General features: G+C 45.9%; 1 protein-coding gene across 2 annotated transcripts in view; it reads left to right on the top strand.

Annotated features, from left to right (window-relative positions):
• The window catches only part of MAPKAP1 (MAPK associated protein 1), a 733860-nt gene that overhangs the window by 102480 nt on the left and 603653 nt on the right, over positions 1 to 27727 (top strand). For both annotated transcript variants that reach the window (XM_078646092.1, XM_078646093.1), the window contains exon 3: positions 5826 to 5915. In XM_078646092.1, the coding sequence (XP_078502218.1) occupies positions 5826 to 5915 (90 nt within the window). The remainder of the gene's footprint in view (positions 1 to 5825; positions 5916 to 27727) is intronic.

The following is a 27727-nucleotide window of genomic DNA, read 5'->3' as shown; positions in this document are numbered from 1 at the left end:
CCTCCCTCCTTCTCAGGGCAAGTGCACCGGGGCGCAGGGTAGGCTCCTGCCTGCTCCGGTGCTCAAAACAGCCGCGGCTCTCCCGTGGGAGGCGGGGTAGGCTCCCGCCCTCCTACTTCCGGTTTCCGGTTGTCCCGCCCGGCCTGCCTGACTTCCTGGTCGCAGGCCGGCGGCGATGTTCGGTTTGTCCCGGGCTGCGGCGGTGATGCGGGGGTGACACACGAGGGGTAGGCTCCCTCCAGAATTTAATTATAAAGCGAGGTGACACTCGCTACAAGTGGAAATACGCTGCAATTTGGGGCAAATGCCGGGTGGGCACCGGCTTGGAGCAACACGCGCTTCTATCGCTGAAGGTTGGTAGGTTGGGGAAGAAGTGTCTGGGGCGTCCTTTAAACAAGCATTTGCAATGCAATAGGTCTCACTTTTGCGAGAGTTTAAGCTATTAGCATTGTAAATGACAATGCCTTTTATTTATGTTTTAAAAGCAAAAACATAAATAAAAGGCATTGCCATTTACAATGCCAATAGCTCTAACTTTAATAATGCGAGACCTATTGCATTGCAAATGCTTGTTCCTACATAGGCAGGTACATAGGTATTACAAGTCCTCGCCCAACGCTCCCCTCCACCATCTTTCTCTGTAGGCCTAGACATTTCACTCGTTGTGGGGGGCTGTTCTATTAAGACAAGCCGTGAACAGGGCACAGTGATTAGGCAGGAACATTTCTTTGGATAAATACATTGAGGGCTTCTTAATTTACAATACAGTGTTCAGGGTCCCTCAGAGGGGACGTTGTGAGAGGGAGGGAACATTGTACGGAGTGGGGTGATAAGGAAAGCGAAGACTTATTTCCCAGATCTTTTAAAGCTTTTATCTGTGTAGTAGCAGTTAGTTATTGCTTGTAAATGAATGGGTGCAATTGGTTCTACTATTCATGGTGACTCTGGTTGAGAACTTTGACACATTTGTGTTTTCAGCTTCCTTGGATAAATGATGATGATGCACAAATTACCTTAAATGTGATATTTTGGCCCCACCCGTTGTGATTTCATCTGTAAAGTCAGACCAACAAAAACCTGATCTTTTCAGTCTAAAGAGGTGCAAGATGACTATGGATTTTCATGCAGTTCATTATTTGTTCATAGTCTAGTCTGCCCATAGTTGTAAGCCTCATCCTCTTAATAATGGAACAAATACCTTTTCTTTTTTTCACCACCCTGGTCAGCTCTGGAAAACCCATGCCCACTCCTCTTCATCCTTCATGTCCCACAGATTAGACACGCCCAGTGATGAGTGACACAAGTCCTTAGACACTTGGGTCCTAGGTGCCTTGCCTAACCGTCTACCGCATTGATACTATCGGCATCAAAAGACAACACTTCAGCAAGGGCGCAAGAGAGTAATGCATTAAAAGACTATGCTTCAGCATCCCTGTGTGCACAGCCTAATTTATTACTGCAGCAACAGTCTCCATTTAAAGCTGAAGCCTCTGTAGGTCTGTGTTTACAGCATAAGGCAGTAATGCATTGGCACAGAGCAATGATATCTGCCCGCGCATTACAAGTCTTGTTATCTTTGGGCAGCAAAATTTCCTGCTCGTGGTTTTTGACTATTCTTTGTGTACATCCTGTGTTGCTTGATTGATTTACCTGTTGGATCAAAGTACTGTAACCTGTTAGTTGGTAAACACTGGGCATCAGCAATCATCGCCTTCTTTTGGGCATTCAACAGAAAGTTTCATTCTGATTCAGCTGCATTAGTTGATTGCTAATTCAAGTGTAACACATGTTGGGTACCTAACCCCATGTTCTTTTGTAAATTGTTTATTTCGGGAGGGTCAGCACTTTTTTCATATTGTGTAGATCATGAAAGACGAGAGCCAGGTTATAGCTTACTGCTGTAATGCTATGCTGTTTCCTGGAATACGTGACTCCTTCAAGCGAGTACCTAATCTACCACACCACTACTCACACTTGCCCCTTGTGCAGTGCCAATGTAAAGACAATCAAGCCAGCTTTAGTAGCCGAGTTAAAATAGTAACAGGATCTTATGTATCCCACAATCACCTTTCAGAAGGGTGCATAATTCGCTCTGTGTTGCTAACGTATATTGCTATGGCCAATAGCAGTGCAGAAGTTCTCCTCGCCAGGCATGATATCATGGTATCTTCTTTATGGGCGATCAAACTGACAAGCCACAAACTGCGTAAAAGACCCTGTCTGCTGACGGTCACATTTAAATTGTAGCTGTTTTTCGATGGCTTGTCTCCTGATTCTGGGTTAAATCTTCCTGTACGTTGCAGTGATTCTCATAGGGAAGCCATGGTCTGGCGTTTAACCTCAGTGATGTATGATCAAACACCAACAATGTTTTTTTTTGTTCCGGTCTGAAGCCCCCTTACCTTGTTATGCTTAGAAAATAGTATATAGAATGTAATGTTTTAACCAGGATAAAGTAGTCTGTGCCTTACATTATAGGGTATTGCAAGTCACTGGGAATATCCAAGTCACTGGGGAGATCCATGACCTTATGGAGGCCAAGGTTGAAGGCCAAGACATGTGTTGCAAAAAGGTATTATAATCAATTTATTGCGTGCCATGGTTTTCGAAGCTGTAGAATAGAATGTGTAGAAACCTGCAGAAATTTCCTTTAAATACCTTAGGAGTACAAGCGAACTTGTTATCTTAAATATCTAATTTCTGCTGATCACTGTTCATCTAGAAAAACAAGGCAGAAGACTGAAACTCCAGTTTATGTTTTGTCTGTTTAAACTGCATCTTTAATTGTTTTCTGTGGCCTGCCTTTAACCCTGACTGTAGGCATCAGGCATATGATAGAAGACTTCAGCTGTACTAAGGTATTACAATGGAGCAGCTACTTCATTTATTACAGGGGACTAGAGAAGTCACATGTCACCTGTAATAAGGAAATTACAGACAGGCTTTTATACAAGGATTGCATGATCTCATGTATTTTATATGGGAAGAAGCACCCCGCCATATATTATAAAGATATTGCAAGTCACAGAGGAGTTGTGTAACCATATAGAGTAACAAGGCTAGAAGCTGAATTTCTTTATAAGGTCATGGATCTCTGAGGCGACTAGCAGTGTGCCCTTAATGTGCGGCAGAAGGTACTTCATTCCTTATAATAAATGGTCACACCATCACCCTTTACACATCATTTAAATCCTCGGTGTTTTGCACTTCCATATGAAAGAGATTGCATGTTTGCAGACATGAAGAAGAAAGCAGAATATGTAGTCCGATAGTTAACACATCAGAACTCACTCGGACTTTATTAGAATCCGTTTTTATAGGTCAGATTTAAAAACAAAAATGATGTAGCTCAAATGTGTAGAAAACTGAAGAGAGTCTTTTTCTGTACTGACCTGTAGCATGCAAAATGTAAACATTCTACCATGCATATCTCATTTCTGCTGATAACTATTTATTTTAGAAAAACAGATCAGAAGAATAAAAGCCAGTTCTTGTTTTGTTGTTCAAAATACTGCTAATAATGCTCTGTGACCATTATTTTATCATGGTTGCTGGCTCTGGCAGTGGACATTATGACATCATAACTTAACTGTAATAACCTAATACAGTGGAGCAACTATGTCATTTTGTTAGTTAAGTAACTTGAGACAGCACAAATAGACTGTAAGAAATTTAGGGCATCAAAGTTTTATCGCACACCACCTGATTCTGTAAATAGGAGGGTTTGCGAATGCGAAATTATTTTTCTAAATGTATTAAACTCATGTAACAATTTGGAAAAGGTTTTCTGAATAGTTGAATGAGTTTAGGAAATCCCACGGATTAAGTATTTTGAAGGGGCGGGTTTAGAGAGTTAATTTCCAATACCGATATCTTATGGTATGCATTAATGTTTTGTCACTTGAAATTCAGTGGTAAAACATGAATATATTTATGACTGCACAAATGTAGTGGTAATTCAATCCCCACTGGACCTCTTCATGAAAAATTAAATGTTTTAGGACCGGACCACTGCTTACCCTTTTTTTTATTTTTTAAAGCGTTTCCCGTCTTCCTTCAAGGAAATCAAGCTGCAATAAAAAAGCGAGCTTTGTTTTTCTTTTCTTTTTTTGTTGAAACGATCACTTACATGCTGGTCTGCTCACCCCATGAGACCACCATAACTGTGATGGCTGCGAAACTTAGTTGGAGTCAGTTTGCAATTTACCTTGTTTAGTATTTATAAGGTAGGTTAAATTGCGAAACACTGTGATTCGATATATTGTGAACCAACCTATTTAATACACAGGTCTGTTTGCAAAATATTAATGCATTTGTTAAGGGATGCTGTGCAAAGTGCAACCACTTTTTCCCCCAGGATGCATTCTTTGTACATGTGGCCCTTGGACAGGCTTTTATAGTTCAGTAGATTTTGTCAAATGACATGGCTGATACGAAATCTGCCAATATCGAAAATAACTTGTATTAAGGGATTGCAGCCTCTTTGAAAAGGTCCAGTCTCACAATAACCAGACTCAGAGCAGGACTGGGAGCGAGATCTGGGGTTTATTCACAGTAAAACCCGTCGACCAGCAGAGCTCGCCTGTACTTATACACACCCCTGTCCAGCTGGCCTCTGCCTGCTGGTGTTCTCCAATCCATTCCAGAGTGCCCTGTCATGGCACTCTGCCACACTCCGAGATGCCACAGTCCCTCATGTATTATAGCGGAATGTTGCAGTGCTTCAGTAATAGTTCATGGTTACACAGGATGCATGGATGTATTTTATTTATAACAGTTGCTGCGTACAGTAGATGGAGTAACCAAGTGATGGTGTTCTGCTGCACATTGTGTTCAGTATGTTTTCGAAGGGATGCTTAGATGTAAGCCTGCAGCATGTCTTAACACATACAAGCTTGTGTTGTGTTTGGGTCAATGTATTTTAGCGCCTCATGGCTTCTTTAGGATGCTTCTGAAAATGGGATCTACTGTTTGGAAACTGAGCGTCAGGGTGAGAGGCGTGATCCTGCCAAGATCACACGAGTTGTAGTAGGTCATCTTGTTCCCAATAAATGTGATTCCTTGTCGTGTTCAGTGAGTGTAAGAGGATGGTCCAGGACAAAGCAAATGTTAGCAAGGAGGTTTCAAGATTGGCGATTTCGAAGCGCTATGTGGCATATCAAGTAAGACAGGACAGAGTCAAAATGGTACATCTTTAAAAAAAAACAAAAAAACTGACTTTACATTTGACTAATGTTACCAAGGTTACAAATCACCTCTTTTCCTCTTTTACTACCTATAAACCGTTTCAGCACACCGATGAAAAAACGATGCTAATTTATATAGCTTTGACATTTTATAATTTTCATGATTTTTAGATAAAGGATTTTACATTTAAAACTTTAATAGTCTAGTCTGAGTTCATTTATCTTTAACTTTTGAAGCGGGTAGAGTAATTCATAACTGTAATTTTATTCGTGTAATGTAATATTCACTTCACTTCATTTGTGCATTAAAATTCCTTTAAGACCGTTATTAATGATTTATGTAATGAAATGTCATATTAATCACAGAAGTTTTCACATTTTATTATTCTCTTCTATGTTAATACTATCTTTATGATCTCTATTAATGTTTTATACCCTCTAATTTCAATTATAAATCAAGCTCATTTTCATGTTTGTGTTGGTATTTGCTTTGCAGAGGTGCCACCTTTAAAATGTTATGTCTTTTTTCGCTCCACATGCAGAATAAACCATCTTTATTCATGAAGTGATAGTTCATTATGCCATTGTATATGGTAAGCTTGCATTGACAAACTTATAGTTGCAATATTTCTTTTCCAGCCCAGAGATTGGAACGACTTCGGAAAGAGAGACAAAACCAGATCAAATGCAAAAACGTACAGTGGAAAGAAAGAAATACCAGTCATTCAGGTAAACTAAAGCCCAGCCACGTCAGTTGTAACACTTAAATCATATTTTTTCTGGTTGGAGTTCGTTTATTTACCCTTTCACTGCAGGGGTGTTTACGCATCCTGTGCCTGAACTTTTCTATTTAATATCTATATAGAATGAAAATCAGCACACGTATCTATTCGGTCTGTTTGTGCAACAATTAAAACTATGTGTATTTCGTTGTATACTGTGCAATCTATTGGTGTGAACCCTAGTCAGTGTCTCATTCAAACCTAAGGCTGTATTGAAACATCTAAAACGTTTTTTAAACAAATTTGCTGAGTATTTTGTTCCATTCCTTAACTGGACAAATATAAATGCCAGATTACCACCCAAAGAAATGTTGCCCTAAGTGTTTGGATTCAGGCTATACCAAATATCGGTGGGTTTTCTTAGGAAAGATACTCTGCACAATTAATTATGTACCATTAGCGCAGAGCTCGAAATTGTGGCCTAATAACTGTTTGTGGTGTACTGTTGATTTGATGACCGATATCAACTCGAGACTGTATGGAAAGTATAAAAACTTTTTTTTCTAATTGTGCATGACTTAAATGTATTGATGCAAGCCAGACCGCCCTTGTACTGACTGCCTATCCAGTAGAACAATCGAAACTAGGCGTGTGCCATATATTTTAGCAATTTATTCCAAACCTCGGTAATTCCTTATAGTCTTCCTCTTGTAGGAACATATCTCTGCCATGGCTTGATCTGCCAGCTTACGCCCTCTGGATATGCTAAGCATAGAGGTACCATAGATGTGTGTTCTTTTAGGTTCAGTGTGGCCACTGTCAATAAACTGGGCGTAGTGCATTTTGGAAAATATGTTAAGGAGCTGCAAGCAAAACCATGGTTTAGGGTGTGTGAGTGTGCGCGTGCAAACCCCTCCAAACCCCCCTTAACCCCTCCTCTCTTTTTCCCAAGTGAGAAGACAGGCCCTGTTTTAATTTTTTGTGAGGCTAAGAAAAAATATTTCAAATCGCATCTGGGCTCCTTGCTGTTGAGGTGGGGTGCTAGGGAAATTGGTATTAGGTGTGGGCTTGCCCCAGCCAAGGAGCCAGACATACTTTTGATTTGTATTATTAAATTTTTTTCGTGGGCCTAAGATGAATCAAAACAGTGTCTGTGCTTCGTGACGTATAAGGATAGGGTTTGTCAGTGAGGAGCCAGGCACTTTGGGGGATTTTTTTCTTAGGAAAGATTACATTTCCAGACAGCATCCAATGTTTTTGCTTGGTCACAAAACTGTGTGTCTGTGCCAATGAAAGAATGCATTAGCTTTTTGGATTTGTTTTCTTATTCTTAAAAAAAATCCAAATAGCATCTGCACCTTGCTGGGGCACAGACACACAGCTCCTTCCTCTCCCAGTGCTTTTCTTCGAAGAGAAGCACTGGCAAACAACATAACTTCTTAAAACTGAATCCGGAAGTGGGGACTAGAAGCCTCTGAGGTGGCAAACCTATTGTTTACTTTCTATGTGGTGTGTCAATAAAGGCATTTGTTCAGTTGCCCTCTGTCGTTCTATTTTTCTCTCCATTGATAGTTCAGAGGAGGTCTATCAGTTCTTCGAGTTGCTCAGTAAGGCTGAAAAGGATCTGTTTTTCCTAAACTGTCTATATAGGAAGCATGGGAAAGGGTATAGCTAGCTGGCAGCTGATCACACTACTAGTTCACATTTTCACACAGGCAGCCCAGTGGTGCATCACTTGCCTATCAGTTCACATGCTGAAGCCTTTTCTGTTATCAAGTATTAGTGTTAATAAATTCTAGTGTTTCATAGCATCTTATGGATTCTTCTGAACATACTCCATGTACTGTTCTGAAACTGAGCCTTAGGAAGATGGGCATGATCGGGTCAAGATGTGCTCCGATGGGCCACACTGGTTTTCGTAGGAGTGGCCCTCAAGGCTATCTCCATTAGGGGATCTCCTTATAGTGTCCTAGACATTCTTTCCTTCTGAGAACTGTAGACACCAAGTCTTGTATTATTGTCTTCACTCTCTCTCTGCACTATAATTCATCCACCTCTGCCCCACCCCAATTTCGTCTAGCTCACCTTCTCCAGCGATTGAGAAAGCCTGGTTTCCTTGGAGACAAGCCCTCTAAACTCAAACACTGATGCCTTCCGACTCCTGTTCTGGATCAGAATCCCTCCATTGACTCAAGTTATTCCTTGCAAGAGACTCTTGACAGGCCTCTAATGTATCGATCCCTCCCTTGTATCCCATTACTTTGCCTGTGAATTGTACCTCTATGCGTGTGCTTGACTCAAGAGTTCCATGCAATTTACAGGCGCCATTTACCCCTTTGCTTCTGTGGTCTTGGCAAGCCTCACAAGAGGTGGAACAGCTGTGGGCTTTTGCCCCCATGTCTTTTCAGCCTAGTCCTTCCAAGACCAAAGGTTCTGATCTTTCCCTTCCAATGGCCAGTCCACAACAAGAGTCAGGGCAACTGATACTATGAGAGGGAACACATAAGTTTGTTTTACAGATCCATCTTCAAGTCTGATTCTTGTGGCAGCACGAGCTGCCTCACATCAGCCTATGCTGACAGATGCAAACTAGGCTCTGTGATGTTGTATGCAGTCTAGTAGCTGGGATGGGAGGAGTCTGGGGGTCGAGGGAAGAGGAGGGGCAACGATAGGAAACGGCAGTTAGAGTAGGGACAGGGTAGGGAGCAGATGCAGAAATAAAGCTCTTCTAAATATACACTTGTTAGTCGTTATTGCTGCCACGACATGACAACTGGCGACGAGCGTGGGATGCAAGTGACCTGCTAGCCCCGCTGAAGACCAGGAGCAAGAACCGCCCTGTCCCGGACACCAGCAAGACGTGATCGCTGTTGCAATGTCTGTGCCCCGAGTCGCCGCCGCCTACAGCCCGAGGCCAGCGGTAGAGGAGTCGTCCCACGACCAGGAGATCGTGTGAGGCCACTCCGGAGCAACGGAAAGAGAAGCACTGCCCCTCCGGTGTCCGACGCGATTTTCGCGCCAAAATCGGGAGCGTGTCCCGAAGACCGAATTGAGGAGGAAGGAACTGGGAGCCCACCCCGGCCTTCCTGAAGCGTCCTGCCCAAGTGAAGAGCGCAGCACGAGGCGAGTGAAGCCTGCGGAGGCGCCCGAACAAAAGTGCCGACTTTGCCGACATCGGCTCTCACCCCCGATGCGTGAGGAACGGCACGCAGCGAACGCAAGACGCTGGAGCTCGCCCCGGACTACCTAAACGGTGGAAAGTGGCCTAGAAGTGAAGGAGGAGCTGCCAAATCCCTGCTGCCGGGAGAAGAAACCCTCGGTGAGTGCCTAAAGAGACTGAGTGAGATCGATGCTGCATGAAACTCAAGCCTCGTGGATGAATGGGAGTGGCCATTTTGAAGTCAGGCAACTGCAAAGGACATCCCTGTGAAGTGAATGGGTGGCCATTTTAAAGTCAGGCATCCCCAGAGTAAGACGAAAACAAGCACTGAAAAGGCAAAAACAAGCATTGGCGAGTGCAAGTGCGAATGCAAAACAAGCATTGGAAAGGCAAAACAAGCATTGAAAGGACAAAACAAGCACTGAGAAAGCATAAACCAACATTGGTGAGTGCAAAAGCAATACGAACATTGAACATTGTAAGGACACACACTAGTCAAAGCAAAAGTGCGGCACTGACACGTCGATTCAGCCATGGCGCAGTCACCCGTCAGGAATGGAGGTGATGCAGCAGCGGTTGCAGCCACCCCGGTCGTGCCCATTGTCTCACATCTACGTCCCCCGGAACCACTAACTCTGGTGGCTGGTGGAAGTATGGGCCCTCGGTGGCGTGAGTGGCTGGAGGATTTCAAAGACTACCTGGAAGTGTCAAAAGTCACAGGAGACCGAGACAAGCTAATTGCACTCCGCAATCTGGTCGGCAAAGAGATCGGGAAGGTCATCAAAGAATTACCAGCGGATGACAAAGGGACTTATGATAAAGTGCGTGATGCACTCAACAGAAAGTTTGTGCACAAGAGAAACGTGGACTATGAGAGATATGTGTTTCATCAGGCACGTCAAGATAAAGATGAGATGATGAGCTCGTTCATCGCACGTCTGCGCCACCTGTCGCAGTACTGCAATTTTGACTCCCTTTCAACGGAAGACGCCATCCGACTGAGAGTCATTGAGGGCTGCCATTCAGAGACCCTTCGCAGACGCCTACTACGAAAAAGTCATGATCTCGACGAAATTGAGGAAATGACAAGAGTATATGACCAGGTGGAAGAACAAGCCAAGAACATGGAGACTGGCCGAAGCGACAAGAAGGAACAGGCCTACTGGACACGAAGCTCCAGCAGTCGGAAAGGATCAAGTGACCACCAGAGACGGTCTCGTCCAGTGTCCCGACGCGGTTATCAAAGTCATCGACGACATGAATCCAGAAGAAGAGAAAAGAAACCGGATCACAACAAAAAGCCTGAACGCCCACGGTAATGTTATAGATGTGGGTATGACTTCCCACACACAGACTCCTGTCCCGTGATGGGCCAACAGTGTCGAAAATGCGGGCGTATGAACCATTTTGAAGTAATGTGTGGGGTTTTCAACAAGGAGAAAAGGAGTGAGACAACTAGATCCCGACCAGAAGGAAAGCGACACTACGCAAAAGCCGTGCAAGACCGGACACCATCGTCGTCCGGATCATCACGCTCCAGCAAAGAGTCACACAGATCCCAATGGACCAGAAGATCTTCGTCGAGAGATTCAAGATCAAACTCGAGAGAAACGACATATACAGATGAATATATATGCATGGTAGCTGACCCAGATCAATTAAAGAGATATCCTCCGTTGGACATTGAAGTGGGGACCCATGCCACCAAATTTGTACTTGACAGTGGGGCTTCACTAAACTACATGCCCATGACCGAATACAAAAAAAATGAGGCCGCCACCGGCTTTGAGCCCCGCGCATGTCAGGGTGTTCACCTGGATGGCAAGAAAACCACTCCCCTGTCTGGCAAATTTGCAACAACACTCAAACATGAATCCACGACGATACAGGCCTACATGCACGTCATTGAAGGACCAGAGGCTGACTGCCTCCTCAGCCTGCCCACAGCGGAGAGACTTAGACTGGTAGAAATACTATATCGAGTACAGGCCAATCCAGACATCGTCCGAAAATTCCCGAAACTGTTCAGCGGACTTGGCAAGATGAATAAGTGCCTAATTCAATTACACATAAATGATCAGGTGCGCCCCATTGCCCAACACCCAAGGAGAGTACCTTTCCACCTTCAGCAGGCAGTGGAAGACGAGATTCAGGAACTGCTTCAGGCGGATATCATTGAGAAAACGGATGGTCCCACATCGTGGGTATCACCAGTCGTGATCGTTCCCAAGAAAGGCACCCCTGAGAAAGTAAGATTATGTGTGGACATGAGGCTTCCCAACACAGCCATAGAACGAGAGAGACATCCAGGACCACACCTGAGTGACATGATAGCGGCCTTAAATGGGGCCCGGGTATTCTCGAAGCTAGACCTCAACAAGGGCTACCATCAGCTTGAGCTACACGAGAAATCACGATATATCACAACGTTCGCAACTCACCTGGGCCTCTTCCGATACAAGAGACTAAACTTCGGTATCTCCTCGGCAGCCGAAATATTCCAGGAGACCATACGCCAAACCATCAGGCACATCCCGAATTCACTAAATTACAGTGATGACATACTGGTCTATGGATCCAACACCCAAGAACATGACCAAGCCCTGGATCGAGTGTGCCATGCTCTCCTAGAGGCGAACTTAACTTTGAACAAAGACAAGTGTGAATTTCACCAATCCACTCTCAAGTTCTTTGGCCATGTGTTCTCAGGGGCAGGAATGAAGCCTGACCCCGAGAAAGTCACCGCTCTCAGCACCACCAAGAGTCCTCAAGACGTCAGCGACGTTCGATCATTTCTTGGAATGGCCAGTTACTGCTCCAGATACATCAGGGACTACGCAACCATCAGCCATCCACTGCGTGCCCTCACGAAACAAGGACAACCGTTCGAGTGGAGCCCTCAGTGTGAGAGAGCCTTCCAAGAGATCAAACAAGCGGTGGAATCGGTGGAATCGGCAGACAATTTGGCCTACTTCAACACCAAGCAGAAGACAGAAATAACAGTAGACGCCAGTCCTGTGGGTCTGGGAGCCATCCTAGCCCAGTATGACAATGACACGGACCAGCGCCACATTTTGGCTTATGCCAGCCGCAGCCTGTCTGACACCGAAAGGGCCTACTCCCAACCCGAAAAGGAAAGCCTAGCGGTAGTGTGGGCCTGTGAACATTTTCATGTGTTTATCTTCGGCAAGCACTTCACCATGATCACCGATCATCAGGCCCTGGTCACCATCTTTGGCAACCCCAAAGCCAACATGCCGCCCGCATTGAAAGATGGGGTCTGAGACTGCAAGAATATACGTTCACCATCATTCACAAACCCGGGAAGGATGAGAATCCAGCTGACTACATGTCCAGACATCCGCAGGCATCTCAGGAGTCATGTCCCTCGATAGCTGAGGAATATATCCACTTCGTGATAGATGTTGCCCGACCACCGGCAGTCCCAATAGACGCTATCAAAGATGCGACGATGCAAGACAATATTCTGCAAAAAGTAATACGCCGTTTGCGCACGCATCGTTGGAGACACGAGAGTGAGGATGAAGGGAGCGATCCTCAAACACACCACGAAATGCAAGCTTTCCGCCCCCCAGACAGTTTGGATGACTGCCGGGAGATACCGACGTACAGAGCGGTGCTCCTCTTAACCTGAGCTGTAGCCAGGTGGGGTGAGGCGCTACAGCCACAACTAATGGTATGTAGTTGAACTCACAACCTGAACGTCGCAGGTGATGTTTTTCATTTTTTTACTTATGAAAGCAGTAGTTAATTATAATCTGGTCCTGAAGAATGCATTGAAAGTATTAATTTATGCTGAAACATGTTGACCACTACTAGTCACAGATATTTTGTTAAATCTGTGCTTTCACGTTTGGTTTTAGATTTGGGAGACTGAGGGATAATAATAAACTACTGAGATCTACTCAGCCTATCCAATTTTACATCTCACCTATTTTCACACTGCTTTTTTTCAGTAGGCACACCAATCTTTTTATGATACCCTCCCTCTTTGATCACATTCTGTGCACATTTATACACGGTCATAATAATACTACTGGACCGTTTATTCTGCCTCCTGAGCAAAGGGATACTCAAATGATGCAAGAGAGGGTGGTACAGTGTGGCCTCTGATGGGATTAATTCCCTCTGCTCTTGAGCTTTTTTCTCACCTAGCTATACTGTATTGTTTGTTCCCACTATACTGTCACATGTAAGGTGCTGGTGTCTGGACTCATAGTTGAATGACAGCTATGCTTTGACCCCTAGGTACTCCTTGTGTTATGAGCTTTCCGACACGTCAGCGATGAGCTGTCAACCACCTCAGAGGGGCTCCTACTGAGGGACCATCGGATCGTAATCCCGAGACAGCTACGGCAAGGATTAGTAAACCTCGCTCACGAGGGCCATCGGGGAGTAGTCGCCACCAAGAGAGCTTTGAGAGAGAGGGTATGGTTCCCGCAACTAGATCAAATAGTTGAGCTCACCTTGAAAGAATGTCCTCAATGTCAGCTGGTAAGATCTGGAGAACCTCCAGCTCCTCTTCAAATGACTCCATTACCAGAAGGGGTATGGCAGGAATTGGCCATGGACTTTTATGAACCCCTACAATCAGGCCGGTATGTAGTGGCTATCATCGACGAGTACTCAAGATTCCCGATAGCTCGGTTTGTGCCCTCCACAAATGCGTCCAGCACAATTGCCATGCTAGACGAGGTATTTGCTGCATGGGGCGTTCCCAAAGAACTCAAAACAGACAATGGTCCACCATTCAACAGTCATGAGTTCCATGAATTTGCGAGGCATCTCAACTTTTGACATCGAAAGGTTACGCCATTGTGGCCGCAAGCCAATGGCACCATTGAAAGATTTATGGCCACACTCAAGAAGACATTCCAACAGGCCACGCGCGAGAAAAAGGACTTGCAAACTGCGCTAAATGAAGTGCTAAGAGCATACAGGACCACCCCACATGCCACCACTGGGAAATGTCATGCCACCCTCCTGCTCGGGCGACCCATCCGGACAAGGATCCCGACGTGGGAAGGAGCTCTAACACCAGTGTCCCCGACTCGCACCCATCAAGAAACAGTCAGAACTGATTAAGCGGAGAAAAACAGGATGAAGACGTATGCGGATGCCAGAAGGCGTGCCAAGTCTTCCTCTCTCCAGACTGGGGATTGGGTACTAGTGAAACAGGAGCAAACCAAGAAAACAGACTGTCGATTCATGAATGAGCCCCTGTCCATCACTCAGCAGGAAGGCACCATGATCACTGCTGAGTCCGGGCAAAGAAGAATTACTCGAAATGTGTCTCACTTTCAGAAGTGCACACCAGGCCTGAAAGAAGCACTTGACAAGGACACAGCACCACTTGATGGTAGCAGACTAAGTCAATTCAGTCCCATCTTGAGAGACGAAGGGTCACCGGAGGGTGCACCTACAGACTCTGGACCGTGTCTCAGACCACGACGAGACATACTCAAGCCAAGAAGGCTAATTAAAGAGATGGACTAGGGATAACTCCAGTGTTGTCGTTTTGTTAACAAGGGGGGAGATGTGATGTTGTATGCAGTCTAGTAGCTTGGATGGGAGGAGTCTAGGGGTCGAGGGAAAAGGAGGGGCAACGATAGGAAACGGCAGTTAGAGTAGGGACAGGGTAGGGAGCAGATGCAGAAATAAAGCTCTTCTAAATATACACTTGTTAGTCGTTATTGCTGCCACGACATGACAGGCTCCAACATCTACTTTGCCTCATCGATTTCGAGAATCTATTCAAGGTCAGGTTTTTCTGTAATATTGTGGATGACATAATGGTGTAAATAGACTTTAATAAGGGGACCCTCTGTCCCTCAGAAATGTCAATCTTTGGTATTGTCATCCCTGTTACAGCATGTTATGTTATGTTACGTTACTGGAACTTGTAGCGCATACGTTTACCAGACCGTTTCTTGGCTCTGGGCCTTACTGTTGGGCAGGGTATTAATCATATACCTGTCCAGATAACTACGTTTTTAAGAGTTTCCTGAATTTCAAGTAACCTGGGGCTGTTCTGTACATTGGGGGAAGGAATTCCAGATGCTAGGTGCAAGGACTGAGAATCCGGAGCACCCATTCTCTTGTTTTTAAATTTGGGAACCATCAAGTAGTTCAAGGAAGTTGACCACAGTCGGCGTTTTGCGATGTACTTTTGGATTCAGGAGGTGATGAATGCAGGGCTTTTGTCATTCAGTGTTTTAAAGTCCGGGCAACCAGTTTGGAGATGGACCTCTATTCCACCTGCAACTAGTGGAGATATTTCATCAGAGGGGTACTGTGGCACCGTGAGGAATGCCTATATAATAATCAGGCTGCCTTGTACTGGCCAATTTGTAGACTGTAAATGAGGCATTTCGGTAGATCAACATATAGTGAGTTAGCGTAGTCAATTCAATAGATCTTTATTCGGAAATAAATCAATAAAAAGTACATAAAATACACATTTTGATTAAAATAATCTAGTTAAAATACAGTATATTATGCAAAAAATATAAGATAGACATTTTTAATCCTGTTAATAGGATAGATTTTCCAAATAGACATACATTTTCCTTTGCTTCAAAGCCGAGGTGATAAATATTGTAACTGCACAACATAATTCCATGGTATTTAAATTAGATAAATAGTTAAAAGCCTCTTTAAAATGAAACAATCTATGTATTTTTAATAACGGTTTAAAAAACCTGTTCCAGATATCTTGGTAACCTCTACAGAACAATAAGAAAAGCTCAGTAGATTGGGACGTTAGCCCATTACAAGGGCATTTGGGTAAACCTTTTTCCCCACTCACCCATTTTTTCGCAATGCTACTATAAAATGTAGTGTTCCTAATCTAAGCAGTGTAAGAAAGAGCTTTTACTGTGTGCTGGTTACGTGTAATAAGTATCTGGAAATTTCATTACACAGTTTATTTCTAATAAATCTCTGCAGTTTTCTTTTGGTATTCTCAATGGATTCCCATATAGCATCTCTATGACCCGTGAGAAGCATTTTTTTTTTTTGCTATAGTGTAGGATACTTGTAGGGTTGTCGAGAGAGAATTTCTCATCTTATACATTAAAAGGCCTTTCACATTTTTGAACCATGGCATTTTATCTCTGCAATCTGTTATAATCTTTGCTATAGTGTAGGATACTTGTAGGGTCGTCGAGAGAGAATTTCTCATCTTATACATTAAAAGGCCTTTCACATTTTTGAACCATGGCATTTTATCTCTACAGTCTGTTATAATCTACTGTTTGCCTTTCCCCTTGCCGAGGTATATCTTCCCTACTGCTCATCCAGAATGAGTGTTGGAGTGCTTGATTGGTTGACATGATTTTGTCAGTTTCCCTCACTGTTTGGATTGTGTGGGTGAAATGTTTTTCCCTGTTTGGACTGTGGTAGGAGAAGACATCTTCTTACGAACCTTCTCTCCGTGTACCTTGATATGAGTTTGTCACCTGTGCGGGTGAAAGGTTTTTCCCTGTTTGGACTGTGTTAAAAGAGATGGAGAAGACACCTTCTTTCGAAGCTTCTCTGCGTGTACCTTGATATGAGTTTGTCACCTGTGTGGGTGAAAGGTTTTCTCTGTTTGGATTGTGTTAAGAGAAGACACCTTCTTATGAAGCTTCTCTGGTTTTACCCTGAAGTGTTTAATGAGATTCTTGAAGATTGTAGTATTGCTAAAGCTTGATGCTTTTCTTGAAACTTTTTAATTTTGGATTTTTGGTGTGTGAATTTGTTGTCTTAATGAATTGTCGTGCATTTTATTCATTTGATGTGTTCCATGATTCATTTGCTCAATGTCTTTTCATGCATTTTTTATAGTCTAATGTATTTTCTATTTTGATTGCTTTATGTACTTTCAATTGCTTTTATTTGTGTTTTGGTTTCCTTAGGAAGGGGGATTGTGGAAAATTAGTACGGTTTGGTGAACATTATCTGCGCCATCTTGCCTTTTCCCTGATGCCACACTTTTGTCGTGCGCGCCCGCCATTTTAGGTGCCTCGATCAGGACCATCCCTTTTTGCATGCCACTGGCCCCCGACATAGCCCTTTGCCCACACCAAGCCTGCACGCTGACCAACCCCCCCTGCTCGCACCTGCCTTGAATCATAAACCCCTCTTCAGCGCGGCCCTGCCTCAGAACCTCATCCTGTTCCCAGCGCGACACCTCCCTTCTTCCCTTTCCTGGTCCCCGACCCTTTGATGCAAACCCCTTTTCCCCGTGTGCCCGTTTGTCTTCCTCGTTCCCAGGCCGACACCCAGCTCTGCCGATACTATTCCTTGCCCCTCCCCGTGCAATAGAAAGCTTCCCTCATCAAAGGACCCCCGAGTTGATCAAAGCCCCACCCCATGAGATCCGATCGAACCCCGCATTCCATGAATTGGCGGAATATCCAGCTGCACGATAGTCATCACCTGTTGTGACCAGGGTGGGGACTTCTACTGTAAATATGTGTGGGAACGGGCCCAAAGGGGGGATTCCGGGAATGTCTTTCCGTACATCAAAGCATTGCCATGAGTATGTAAACTGTAATAAAACCGCAAAAGGCTGAATATAAGGGGCCAGGCCTCAGAAATAAGTTAGAGCACCTCAGAACGATACCTGCTGTCTGTTTTGCTGTGTTCTCCTCCGGAGAGAATAAAAACCTTGTTTCCTGCTTTCCAGTCTCCAGCGCCTGCCTCTTCATTGATTAATAATTCGTGGGTCACAGAGGCAATACCGCCGGGCAAATATCGATTGTCCCCGACCCAGGTTTTACAATTGGCGTCCCAAGCGTGGGGCCCATCAGCGACTCGTGGATCCAGTGGGAGAGGTCCCGACGACAGAGTGAACGACTGCAACGATCGGGAGAGCTCTTGCCCAATAGACCCTCGTCTGGCAGCCGATCATCCGAACTTCACTAGTTCCGAACAGACCTCTCTCGAGTGATCTACGGTCCTGACTGGGAACCATTAGGAGTGCCGTGAGAAATACGAGAAAAAGAGGACGAACGGGCGCTGGATTCGGAAGACAAGAAACTGTCCATACGGTCCGGGTAAGGTCGTGTAAACACGACGAATTGCGAAATAATTGCTTGATTGTTTAAAAAAATACTAGTATTACTCTTTGTTAACTTATTTGGAGATTCACTGTCTGCACGCGGAGAAACAGTAGGCTCTTTCCCTTTTGCAAACAGTGAAGGATAGGTAACGCAGCCGTCGTGCCTATTTTTCTCCCCCACTGACTCTATTATTTATTAACGGTTTTTGGGAGATTCCCTCTCCCTCACTGATTAACTGGGTTCTTTGACCCCGAACTACTGTTCGCAGATTGTCTTCTGGAGATTCTCTGTCTGCAAACCGGAAATAACAGATTCCTCTTTGCGGATAGTGAAAGGGTAGAGGACGCAGACTTTTGCGCCCTACTTACTCTCCCCATTGATTCTACTCTATCTTATTTATTATTGATTGTTCCTCGTTATTGGTTACTCTTTGTTATTTTGTTCATGAGGTATTCACTGCCTGCAAACAACGTAGAATAGAAATATTCTGTCTAGTCTTTGCGCACAGTGATAAGATAGGCAGTGCTGACTTTTTGTCCCTCGTTGCGAGCCGTCATGTCTGTCTTCTCCCCACTGATTGATAATTGGTTCAGCCCGGACCGTGTATTAGAGGTGGACCATATAGCTCCACTGGAAGGCACCCCTAATAAGGACATGTTCATAAACTATGGATTAGTTACCATAGCCTATAATAAATTGTGGCACAGGTATACCAAAGAAAGTCAAGACAAACAGTGGCCACTGGTAGGATCCTTTGACCTTGATAAAATAGAAACGTTGGAAATAGCCCTTCGCAATAATAAGACAACGCCTATTATGCTCGACAGTCTCGGTATGTGGCGCAGAGAGGCTATGCAACGACAGAGAAAAGACGAGGACAAATCAGGTAGAGAAATATATCGACAGGACAACCCCGGGGCACCACGACCCAAAAGTTATCCCCCGACACTACGCAAAAGACGGCCAGACTTAGGGCAAGACCAATGCGCTTTTTGTAGATATGTCGGACACTGGAAAGCCCAATGCCCGACTCTACTGAGCGTGAGTAGGGGCAAAGGGCCGACAGGAACGACAGGCCGGCAGAATGAGAAAAAGCGCGAGACAAAGAAGAATCCGACTCACATGGACAGACCAGATAGAACCACCACGTTTGATTATGCCCGATGGCACAGATTTCGCCAGAACGATTTCAGCGACATGTTCGAATTTTCCTAGGTCGGACAACGTTGAGACGGGAACCCAGCCTAGCTCTAAATTAACGGACGAAAAAGATAATTATGGCCAATAACTGTTTTTATGTTTGTCTCTGGATCTTGTGTGTCATGCTTTTACTGTCCCCCCGTCTGAGCTTGTGTGTACGTAATATATGAATCTGCGTCATCCCCCTGCACGTGCTTCCATGTTACATAAACTATGTTAATAGAAATTTTAGCATGAAACAACCTGGAGAGAAAGAAATGGGAAACGAAATCAGTAAGCCACTGGTAAACACGAACTTTTATTTTAACATAACAAACAAAGAAAAACACAATAACGCTAGAAAAACAAGAACGGTAAACTGTAGAACAGGAAAGTCAACAGAACATTCGCCCCCCCTCATTCTGGAACCTTCCAAAGCAGGGCAGGGTTACGGCTACGCCCAACCGGCGGCAACCCATATAAGGCGGGCCCTGCTGCCAACACTTGGTCAGGAAATCTTAACGTATGGGGGAGCCGGAGGAGAGGCAGGGGCCAGCGGAGTCCAGCCGCAGCGGCCCTAGGTAGTTGCCGGTAGTCCCGCCACATACCTCCTCGGCCCAGCCGCAACTGGACTGGATAGTTTCAGGTAGTCCCGCCACATGTCCACCCGGTCCGGCCACCAATGGCCAGGGACCGGGGCCAACTGAGTCCGGCTGCAGCCGATAACCTAAGGAAGCCCGGTCCAGAGAAGAACGAGGCACCTCTTTCTTTTCCCCTCCGTAACAGCCGCAGCAGCTCTGGGCGGCGGGATGTCCTGCACGTACCTCCACAACAATTCGTCCAAGTTGGGCTGGGAGGGAGAGGCGACGCGGACGAGCCTCTCCCACCTCCACGGATAGGAGGTCTCCCAGCCCCCGGCCCAACACCGAGCACCCCCAGCCAGGTGATGGTGCCCCAATACTTGCGCAGCACCGAACGTGCAATGGTGCCCATATTTTCGGAGCACCGAATATGCAATGACTACACCGATACTTGCGCAGCACCGAATGTGCGCCACAGGTGGCCATACTTCCACAGCATCGAGCATGGGCCTTGTGGAGCACAGGGTGTGGAGAGACCATCGTGCATGCCCATGGAAGAGAGCGGCCTGGAGTGCACCGGGAGAAGGAGACGGCGCGAACGAGTCTCCCTCGCCCCCCCCCCAGGTGGGGGCATCACAGCTGCACCCCAGCCGAATATCCCACTTCCACAACACGGAGTTCCACTCTCTATTTTTGTCCCCAGAAAGGTCTCTTCCACTCTTACAGACTCGATGAGAGGGGACTGCTGCAGGGCCTCAAAATGGCGTCTGGGTCCGCTGGAAGGCGGGCCTCGGCCACTAGAGTAACTTTGAACAGCAATGTAACTCGGTCGCTCGCCCACCGGAGCACGAGCCCCCACCTCCGACAACATCTCCACAGCCTTGAAGATTCTACAAAGGTCCCCGGAGGAACCCTCGGCCACTGCAGGCCTCCGGTAAGGGACAACTGCCTTGATCGCCAACGAAATAAACATGACATTGCCACTCCTTCTGTTAGCATGAATTCTAGAACTGCCGAAAAGGACTCTGGTCCAACTGCCGGTTGTAGGAAACATTTTCCTTGATGCTACTTCCGGACTAACCCGGCCCCGCCCAAAATGGCGCCGGTATCAATAGGAACTTACGAACACCTCGTGGTGTCCCTTTTTACTATACAAACTTAATGTTCTGCGACATATATGACCCTTTGTACACTTGACAAGAAGAAAGGGGAGCTCACTCAACGAACAATGTAAAAGAATCCCGTTGAAAATGATGATTACAAATGTACAATGTATTATATTTTTTTATATATATAGCTGATGTATAACCTCGCTTATGACGCACGCACACGGTATGCATATAAGAAATCTGATTGCAACTAGTCTGACTATGCTTCTAAATTATGAAATAAACGCCCCCTGAGCCCCCCGGCCAACTGATAGACGTTTTAGTTTGCTACAAGTGAATTGATAACCCTTTTCTAACGTTTTTATTGCTGCAGAACGACACCCCCCACTGTACGCACTTTAGCCATTGCCGTGTCCGGCCAAATACGACTGCACCCTCCTAAATCCACGTGCTATGATTTTGCAAAAATTAAGGTCTTCGAAATAATGAACGGGTATTGCATGCTTTATTTGAAATATGGGATGGGCGGGAGAGTTCTTTTCTGTGCACCCTACTCTGCTCTCTCTTTAAGTTTATTAGAAGATGGCTGCCCAGCCCTGGAGGACGGATCGGATCTGCGACACGATACTCTGCCTTCAAGGTACGCGACTGACTCATGAACTCTCGCAGGGAGGAGGACCTCGGCTTCCAAGGATGGGTAAAACGAACGGTATAAATGAGGGAATGTAAAAGAAGGGTAAAATAAAACGATGTAAATGTTATAAAGTACGACGTTCAAAGGTATTAGGGAACAGAGCTGACCCGAGGACCGAAGAACCCTAGAATGTCACAGCGTTGAAGGAGATTTAAGGACCCCGATAGTGAGATACATCTATTAACTCGATACCTCGCACTAGGCACCTCTGGTTCCCTTTTTACGCTTCCCCGCACACGACCTATAAGGACACACTGCCCCCCTACTCCAGAAACCATATCCCCGAGGACTCTACCCCGAGGAGGAAAAACGAGTATGAGGTAAGTAAAAGAACTCTCGAATCCATGTATTTGATATGCGCGAATGTTGTCCCCCTCCCTTCCCCTCTTTTCCCTCCCTCTGCAGGTTACATCAGAGATTACAGCCTAGGTGTGGCGAAGATCTGAAGCCTTGCCATGTCTGATACACGAAGCAGACTAGCGCTGCAAGGTGGCGCCTAAGCACGCCTACAAACTACTCACGTAGCAAACAAGCCCGTAAAATTAGTATGATCTGATGAAAAATGATCACCCTTAAACCAGGCTGCACGAATGAACCCATGTCACGTATGATTCGAAACTATGAGAGAATGTGTGTGTGTGACTGAAGCGTTGACTCAACTGGTCGAAGGACCAAGAGTGCAAGAAAGTGCGACACAATGGTACCTCCTTTTTCCTTTTCCTCAAAGCATGCCCCCTCTACCCTGTCTAATGCTCGTCCGCCTCAAACTACATGCTTTCAAGATTCTAACGCAGACCCATAACTGTCCTTTGCTGTGTAATGCACTAAATAGCCTTTCTCGAATACACTGCCACCCTCCTGTCGCACGTGTACTATTTAGCCTGCCGTTGCACTCTCTCTCTCTCTCTCTCTCTCTCTCTCTCTCTCTCTCTCTCTCTCTCTCTCTCTCTCTCTCTCTCTCTCTCTCTCTCTCTCTCTCTCCTCTCTCTCCCTCTCTCCTTCACACTCCCACTCTTCCGAGCGATTAGCTCCGAAATTGGCAGACTACCACCCCTAGCACACCACCCAATTGGCTTCAAATACCGCCAGTATTTGCTCAAAACTTGTCTTTAATGCAATCGCCCTAACGCTGTGCCACTACCTCTCCTTTCCGAAAACTATTTTGAATTGGCCATAAGGGAAAGGACGGGTAAGACGACTGAGGTTCCCTAATCTGACCCGTAATAAGGGAACTACGTCAGCGGCTCCCCTGATGGAATAGAGTGCCCCAGATAGCGCGACCTTCCCCGTTCCGAATTGTCGCGATACCCAAACCATAAAAGTAATCGAAACCCCCCATCTTCCCAGGACGCAACCAGTATTGCGTTCAGTTGCCCCCGATAAGAGTTTTTAACTATCCCCCACCCCCGATTGTAAAAGATGAGCCGACTTACAACTAACGCAGGCCAGCTGTGGTTCCTAGAAGCGATTTTTGATAAGCAAATTTCAGAGTTTTGGGAAGTGTCACTGAACGCTCACCAACTGAACTGTGGCCTTTTGCCGATAATGCCGTTAAAACCCAAAATAAGACGATGCCCTCCCCCACCACCGTTTTCTATGTCCCTAGTTGTTTTCCCATGAGACCCCTGTCTTTTCTAATTTTGTAATTAGGCCGTGAGAGGCTGCATAGGAACCAGAATGATGTTTTACAAAGTCAAAGATTAGACCGAAGCAAAGAGAACCATTACAATGAACATTGTCGAAAAGCGAAAATGTTTAGGTAAAAGGCAGGAGGCATTGATAATATGAACAATGTTTAGCCTATGTTCGTCCCACAGCGAGATGCCTGTTAGTACCATGCTGATAGCTCACAACACCCTTTTTGTAAATATAGACCCCTAGAGAACGGTATAGCATTGTCAGGCTTGTATTACAAAGGTGGGTCCCCATCAGATGAACTGTCGTGATTATATTAAACAATCGTGAAGGAAAGTCATAGTAAATCCAGCAGGCTCACCATCGATCATTTATATGTCAGTTGTGAACCCTAACATAACGGACGTTTCTATTCTCATTTACCTGGGGCTGGGAGAGAAATAGACTTATGTGGTTACTTTCCTCTACCAATTCTCTAAAGACTGTCTTTTTCAAACTCCTTCAAGGGTACTGCTGCCGGAGGAAAGAAGGACCGGATGTGGGAGCACGTGGCCTGACTACGGACTATGGAACGTCTGCGACATGGGCCAAGGCGTGACCGCGACAGAACAGAGCTACAGGACGAGGCACTATCTCCAACAAAAGGAGAGGAAAGGGCTAACTTGATGCCCCTGCTCCATGTTCGAATGTGTGCCGAAAGGTCCCCGCTCTCTTGACTCGGTCATGAGCCCGCCTATCTGAAATCTCTCGTTCCCCTAGTTTGTTCCCGATCTGGCCTTGCTCCATCCCCCTTTTTCTCCGACCTACCCTATGGACTATTTGCACACTCTTCTTCCACCCGAACTTATTGACTATTGATCCCAAAGGACGCAGGGCGAAAAAAAGACCTTTTTTGACCAGAAACGCGAGGAAAAGGTCGTGGCCTGCAACACGGAACTTAGAATAGAGCTGGACTCGTAGCTCCACCGCCGGTGCTCCACAGTGCCAACAGAAGATGAGAAAATTGCTGAAAACTTACTAAACTTCGAACATTCCTTCACTATCATTTCGGCTACGTCTTGTTTCTCTCCCAGCCAACATTGTATTAATTATGTAACAATCCATCAGTTCACCTTATGAAATGTACTCACTGCTCGCACTTCGAATCATTTTTGTATTGCATTACTATGACTTTCCTGCTAAACAAGTTTATCAAAGTTTATCAATAGGTCCGCCTCCTAAAACTAGAGATCTTAAATGAAATGTTTACGACTCCTTCGCCTAGGGTTCCTACTGCTTCTTCTTATGCCCACCATAATAGAACTGAGTAGAAAATGAACCAGCAAGATGTCTTGAATATGTTAAAGGGAGGACTGTGGAAAATTAGTACGGTTTGGTGAACATTATCTGCGCCATCTTGCCTTTTCCCTGATGCCACACTTTTGTCGTGCGCGCCCGCCATTTTAGGTGCCTCGATCAGGACCATCCCTTTTTGCATGCCACTGGCCCCCGACATAGCCCTTCGCCCACACCAAGCCTGCACGCTGACCAACCCCCCCTGCCTTGAATCATAAACCCCTCTTCAGCGCGGCTCTGCCTCAGAACCTCATCCTGTTCCCAGCGCGACACCTCCCTTCTTCCCTTTCCTGGTCCCCGGCCCTTTGATGCAAACCCCTTTTCCCCGTGTGCCCGTTTGTCTTCCTCGTTCCCAGGCCGACACCCAGCTCTGCCGATACTATTCCTTGCCCCTCCCCGTGCAATAGAAAGCTTCCCTCATCAAAGGGCCCCCGAGTTGATCAAAGCCCCCACCCCATGAGATCCGATCGAACCCCGCATTCCATGAATTGGCGGAATATCCAGCTGCGCGATAGTCATCACCTGTTGTGACCAGGGTGGGGACTTCTACTGTAAATATGTGTGGGAACGGGCCCAAAGGGGGGATTCCGGGAATGTCTTTCCGTACATCAAAGCATTGCCATGAGTATGTAAACTGTAATAAAACCGCAAAAGGCTGAATATAAGGGGCCAGGCCTCAGAAATAAGTTAGAGCACCTCAGAACGATACCTGCTGTCTGTTTTGCTGTGTTCTCCTCCGGAGAGAATAAAAACCTTGTTTCCTGCTTTCCAGTCTCCAGCGCCTGCCTCTTCATTGATTAATAATTCGTGGGTCACAGAGGCAATACCGCCGGGCAAATATCGATTGTCCCCGACCCAGGTTTTACAGGATGTGATATAATCTACTGTTTGCCTTTCCCCATGCCTATGTATCTCTTCCCTACTGCTCAGCCAGGATGAGTGTTGGAGTGCTTGGAGATGTCTGGAATGTTGGATGATTGATTATGTCGTGGAATGCATAGGTGCCTGGTGAAGTTGGGAGTGTCAGTTGGAATGAGCAGGCTGAGCAGTAGGGAGGCTGCTCCTGGTGGGCACCACCTGGACTATGCATCTTACAGTAACTTATCTGAAGCTTTATCTATGAATAAAACTACAACTTACTTATACATTGCCTGGCTACAGAAGAATCTTTTATTTACAACACAATCCATGGCTACACAATCTTTAATTATATCTTTAGTAAACTTAGTTCCAGCCTTGGTCCAAATGGTATGCCAAGTAGAAGTGCACAGATATTAATGGAGTCTTCAATATAAGGAGTGGCTAGATCATTAAGAACAATATAAGATGAAGTGGAACTGGGTCCTGACAGTAGTCTGCGTAAAACCTAGTTCTTCAATGTTTGTAATGCCTTACAATTAATCATACCTCAGAAAGCAGCCCCATAAGCTACACTACGAATACATTTACTCCTACACCGTTGTAGCACTTATTTATTTCCAAGTTTGAATGCAAATCTAAAAATTGCCTCTGAGGTTCTAATAAATTTCAGTCTTCCAGTTTTCAGATGTGAACTCCACAATCCCAAGTTGGAAAATTGAAGCCCCAAATAGGAGAAAGTCTCTGCTTCCCCTAATGCCTGACCATTAACATAATTGGTTTTCTTCATTGCTTTTCCTGAACCAGAAGTCATAACATACGTTTTTTAAAAGTTTAGCTTCATATCTTTGCCCTCCATAAATGTTGAACATCTGTCAATTAAGCATTGTAGGCCATTTGTCGTCCTCGATATTAATACTGTGTCCTCTGCATACAAAAGTATATTGGGGTCAAGCAATTGTAAGCACTCATCCATCTAATTTTTTTCCAAGGAAAATAAAAAGGGGTGCGAGAAGGCACTCCCTCGTAACGCGGAATCCTGGGGTACACTCACTGTTTACACCATAGCATACCTGAGCAATTAAATGATATAATATCAAATGGTGCACCCATATTGGTCACTGTCTTCCACAGCTTAGCGTGGTTGACTAAATCAAATGTGCTGCTTAAATCAGCGAAACATAAAAACAGGTGGCCTTTCTTCGCAATATATATTTACTCAGGAGCAAGTTTACATGTAAGTATTGCTCTAGAGTGCCAATTTCACTTCTGAATCCGTATTATGAATCAGAAAGCACCTAATTGACCGCTGCCCAAGTCTCTAATCTTTCTAGTAAAATCCTTCCCAGTAACCTCACAGATGTATCAAGAAGGGAGACTGAGTGTCCTCCTTGTCCCCGTTTTTAGGTCTCGCTAGACGAAAGCAAAAGCGAAGCTTTTGCTGTCTATGCGAGACAACTAATGTAGTTACTTTTCGGGGAATGTGGACAGCAAAGTGCCACGCGCATTTTCAGGCCGAGATTTGACCTCGTGAGCGCGCACGCCCAGCCCGGCGCCGTGCACGTCCCTGCCACAGATTCCCTAAACACACACATGCATGCACACACACACACACACACACACAGACACACGCGCACCCCCCCTACTTCTCCCCACTCACTGTCACCCCCCCCGCCGCACACACGCAGGAGGCACCTACACGCACGCACACACACATACATACAGAGACACGCCCGCCGCCACCGCCGCATACATACAAGCCCCCCCGCCCCCCGCCGCCGCATACATACAAGCCCCCCCGCCCCCCGCCGCCACCGCCGCATACATACAAGCCCCCCCGCCCCCCGCCGCCGCATACATACAAGCCCCCCCACCCCCCGCCGCCACCGCCGCCGCATACATACAAGCCCCCCCGCCGCATACATACAAGCCCCCCCGCCGCCGCCGCCTACATTGAAGCGCCCCCCCAGCCCCACTTACCGCCATTATGCTTTATTCCTCCCATTTTACAGTGTGCTGCTCTCAGTCGCAAAGTGGTCCATCATTTATTTCGACCGCCCTTTCTCCGCCGCTCGCCACGAACACCTCCCACTTCCGGTCCTGCCCTCCCTCCCCCGCCTTTCCTTGTTTTGCTGCTGAAGGAAGCGAGCAACTGCTCCCCCACGGCAGAGCTTTAGGAGTGGGACATGGGGAAGATACT

Source organism: Lissotriton helveticus, chromosome 5_1 (genome assembly GCF_964261635.1).
Source record: "Lissotriton helveticus chromosome 5_1, aLisHel1.1, whole genome shotgun sequence".
Lineage (NCBI taxonomy): Eukaryota > Metazoa > Chordata > Amphibia > Caudata > Salamandridae > Lissotriton > Lissotriton helveticus.
The sequence above is the reverse complement of the archived record's forward strand: the minus strand, read 5'-3'. Positions and strand labels throughout refer to the sequence as shown.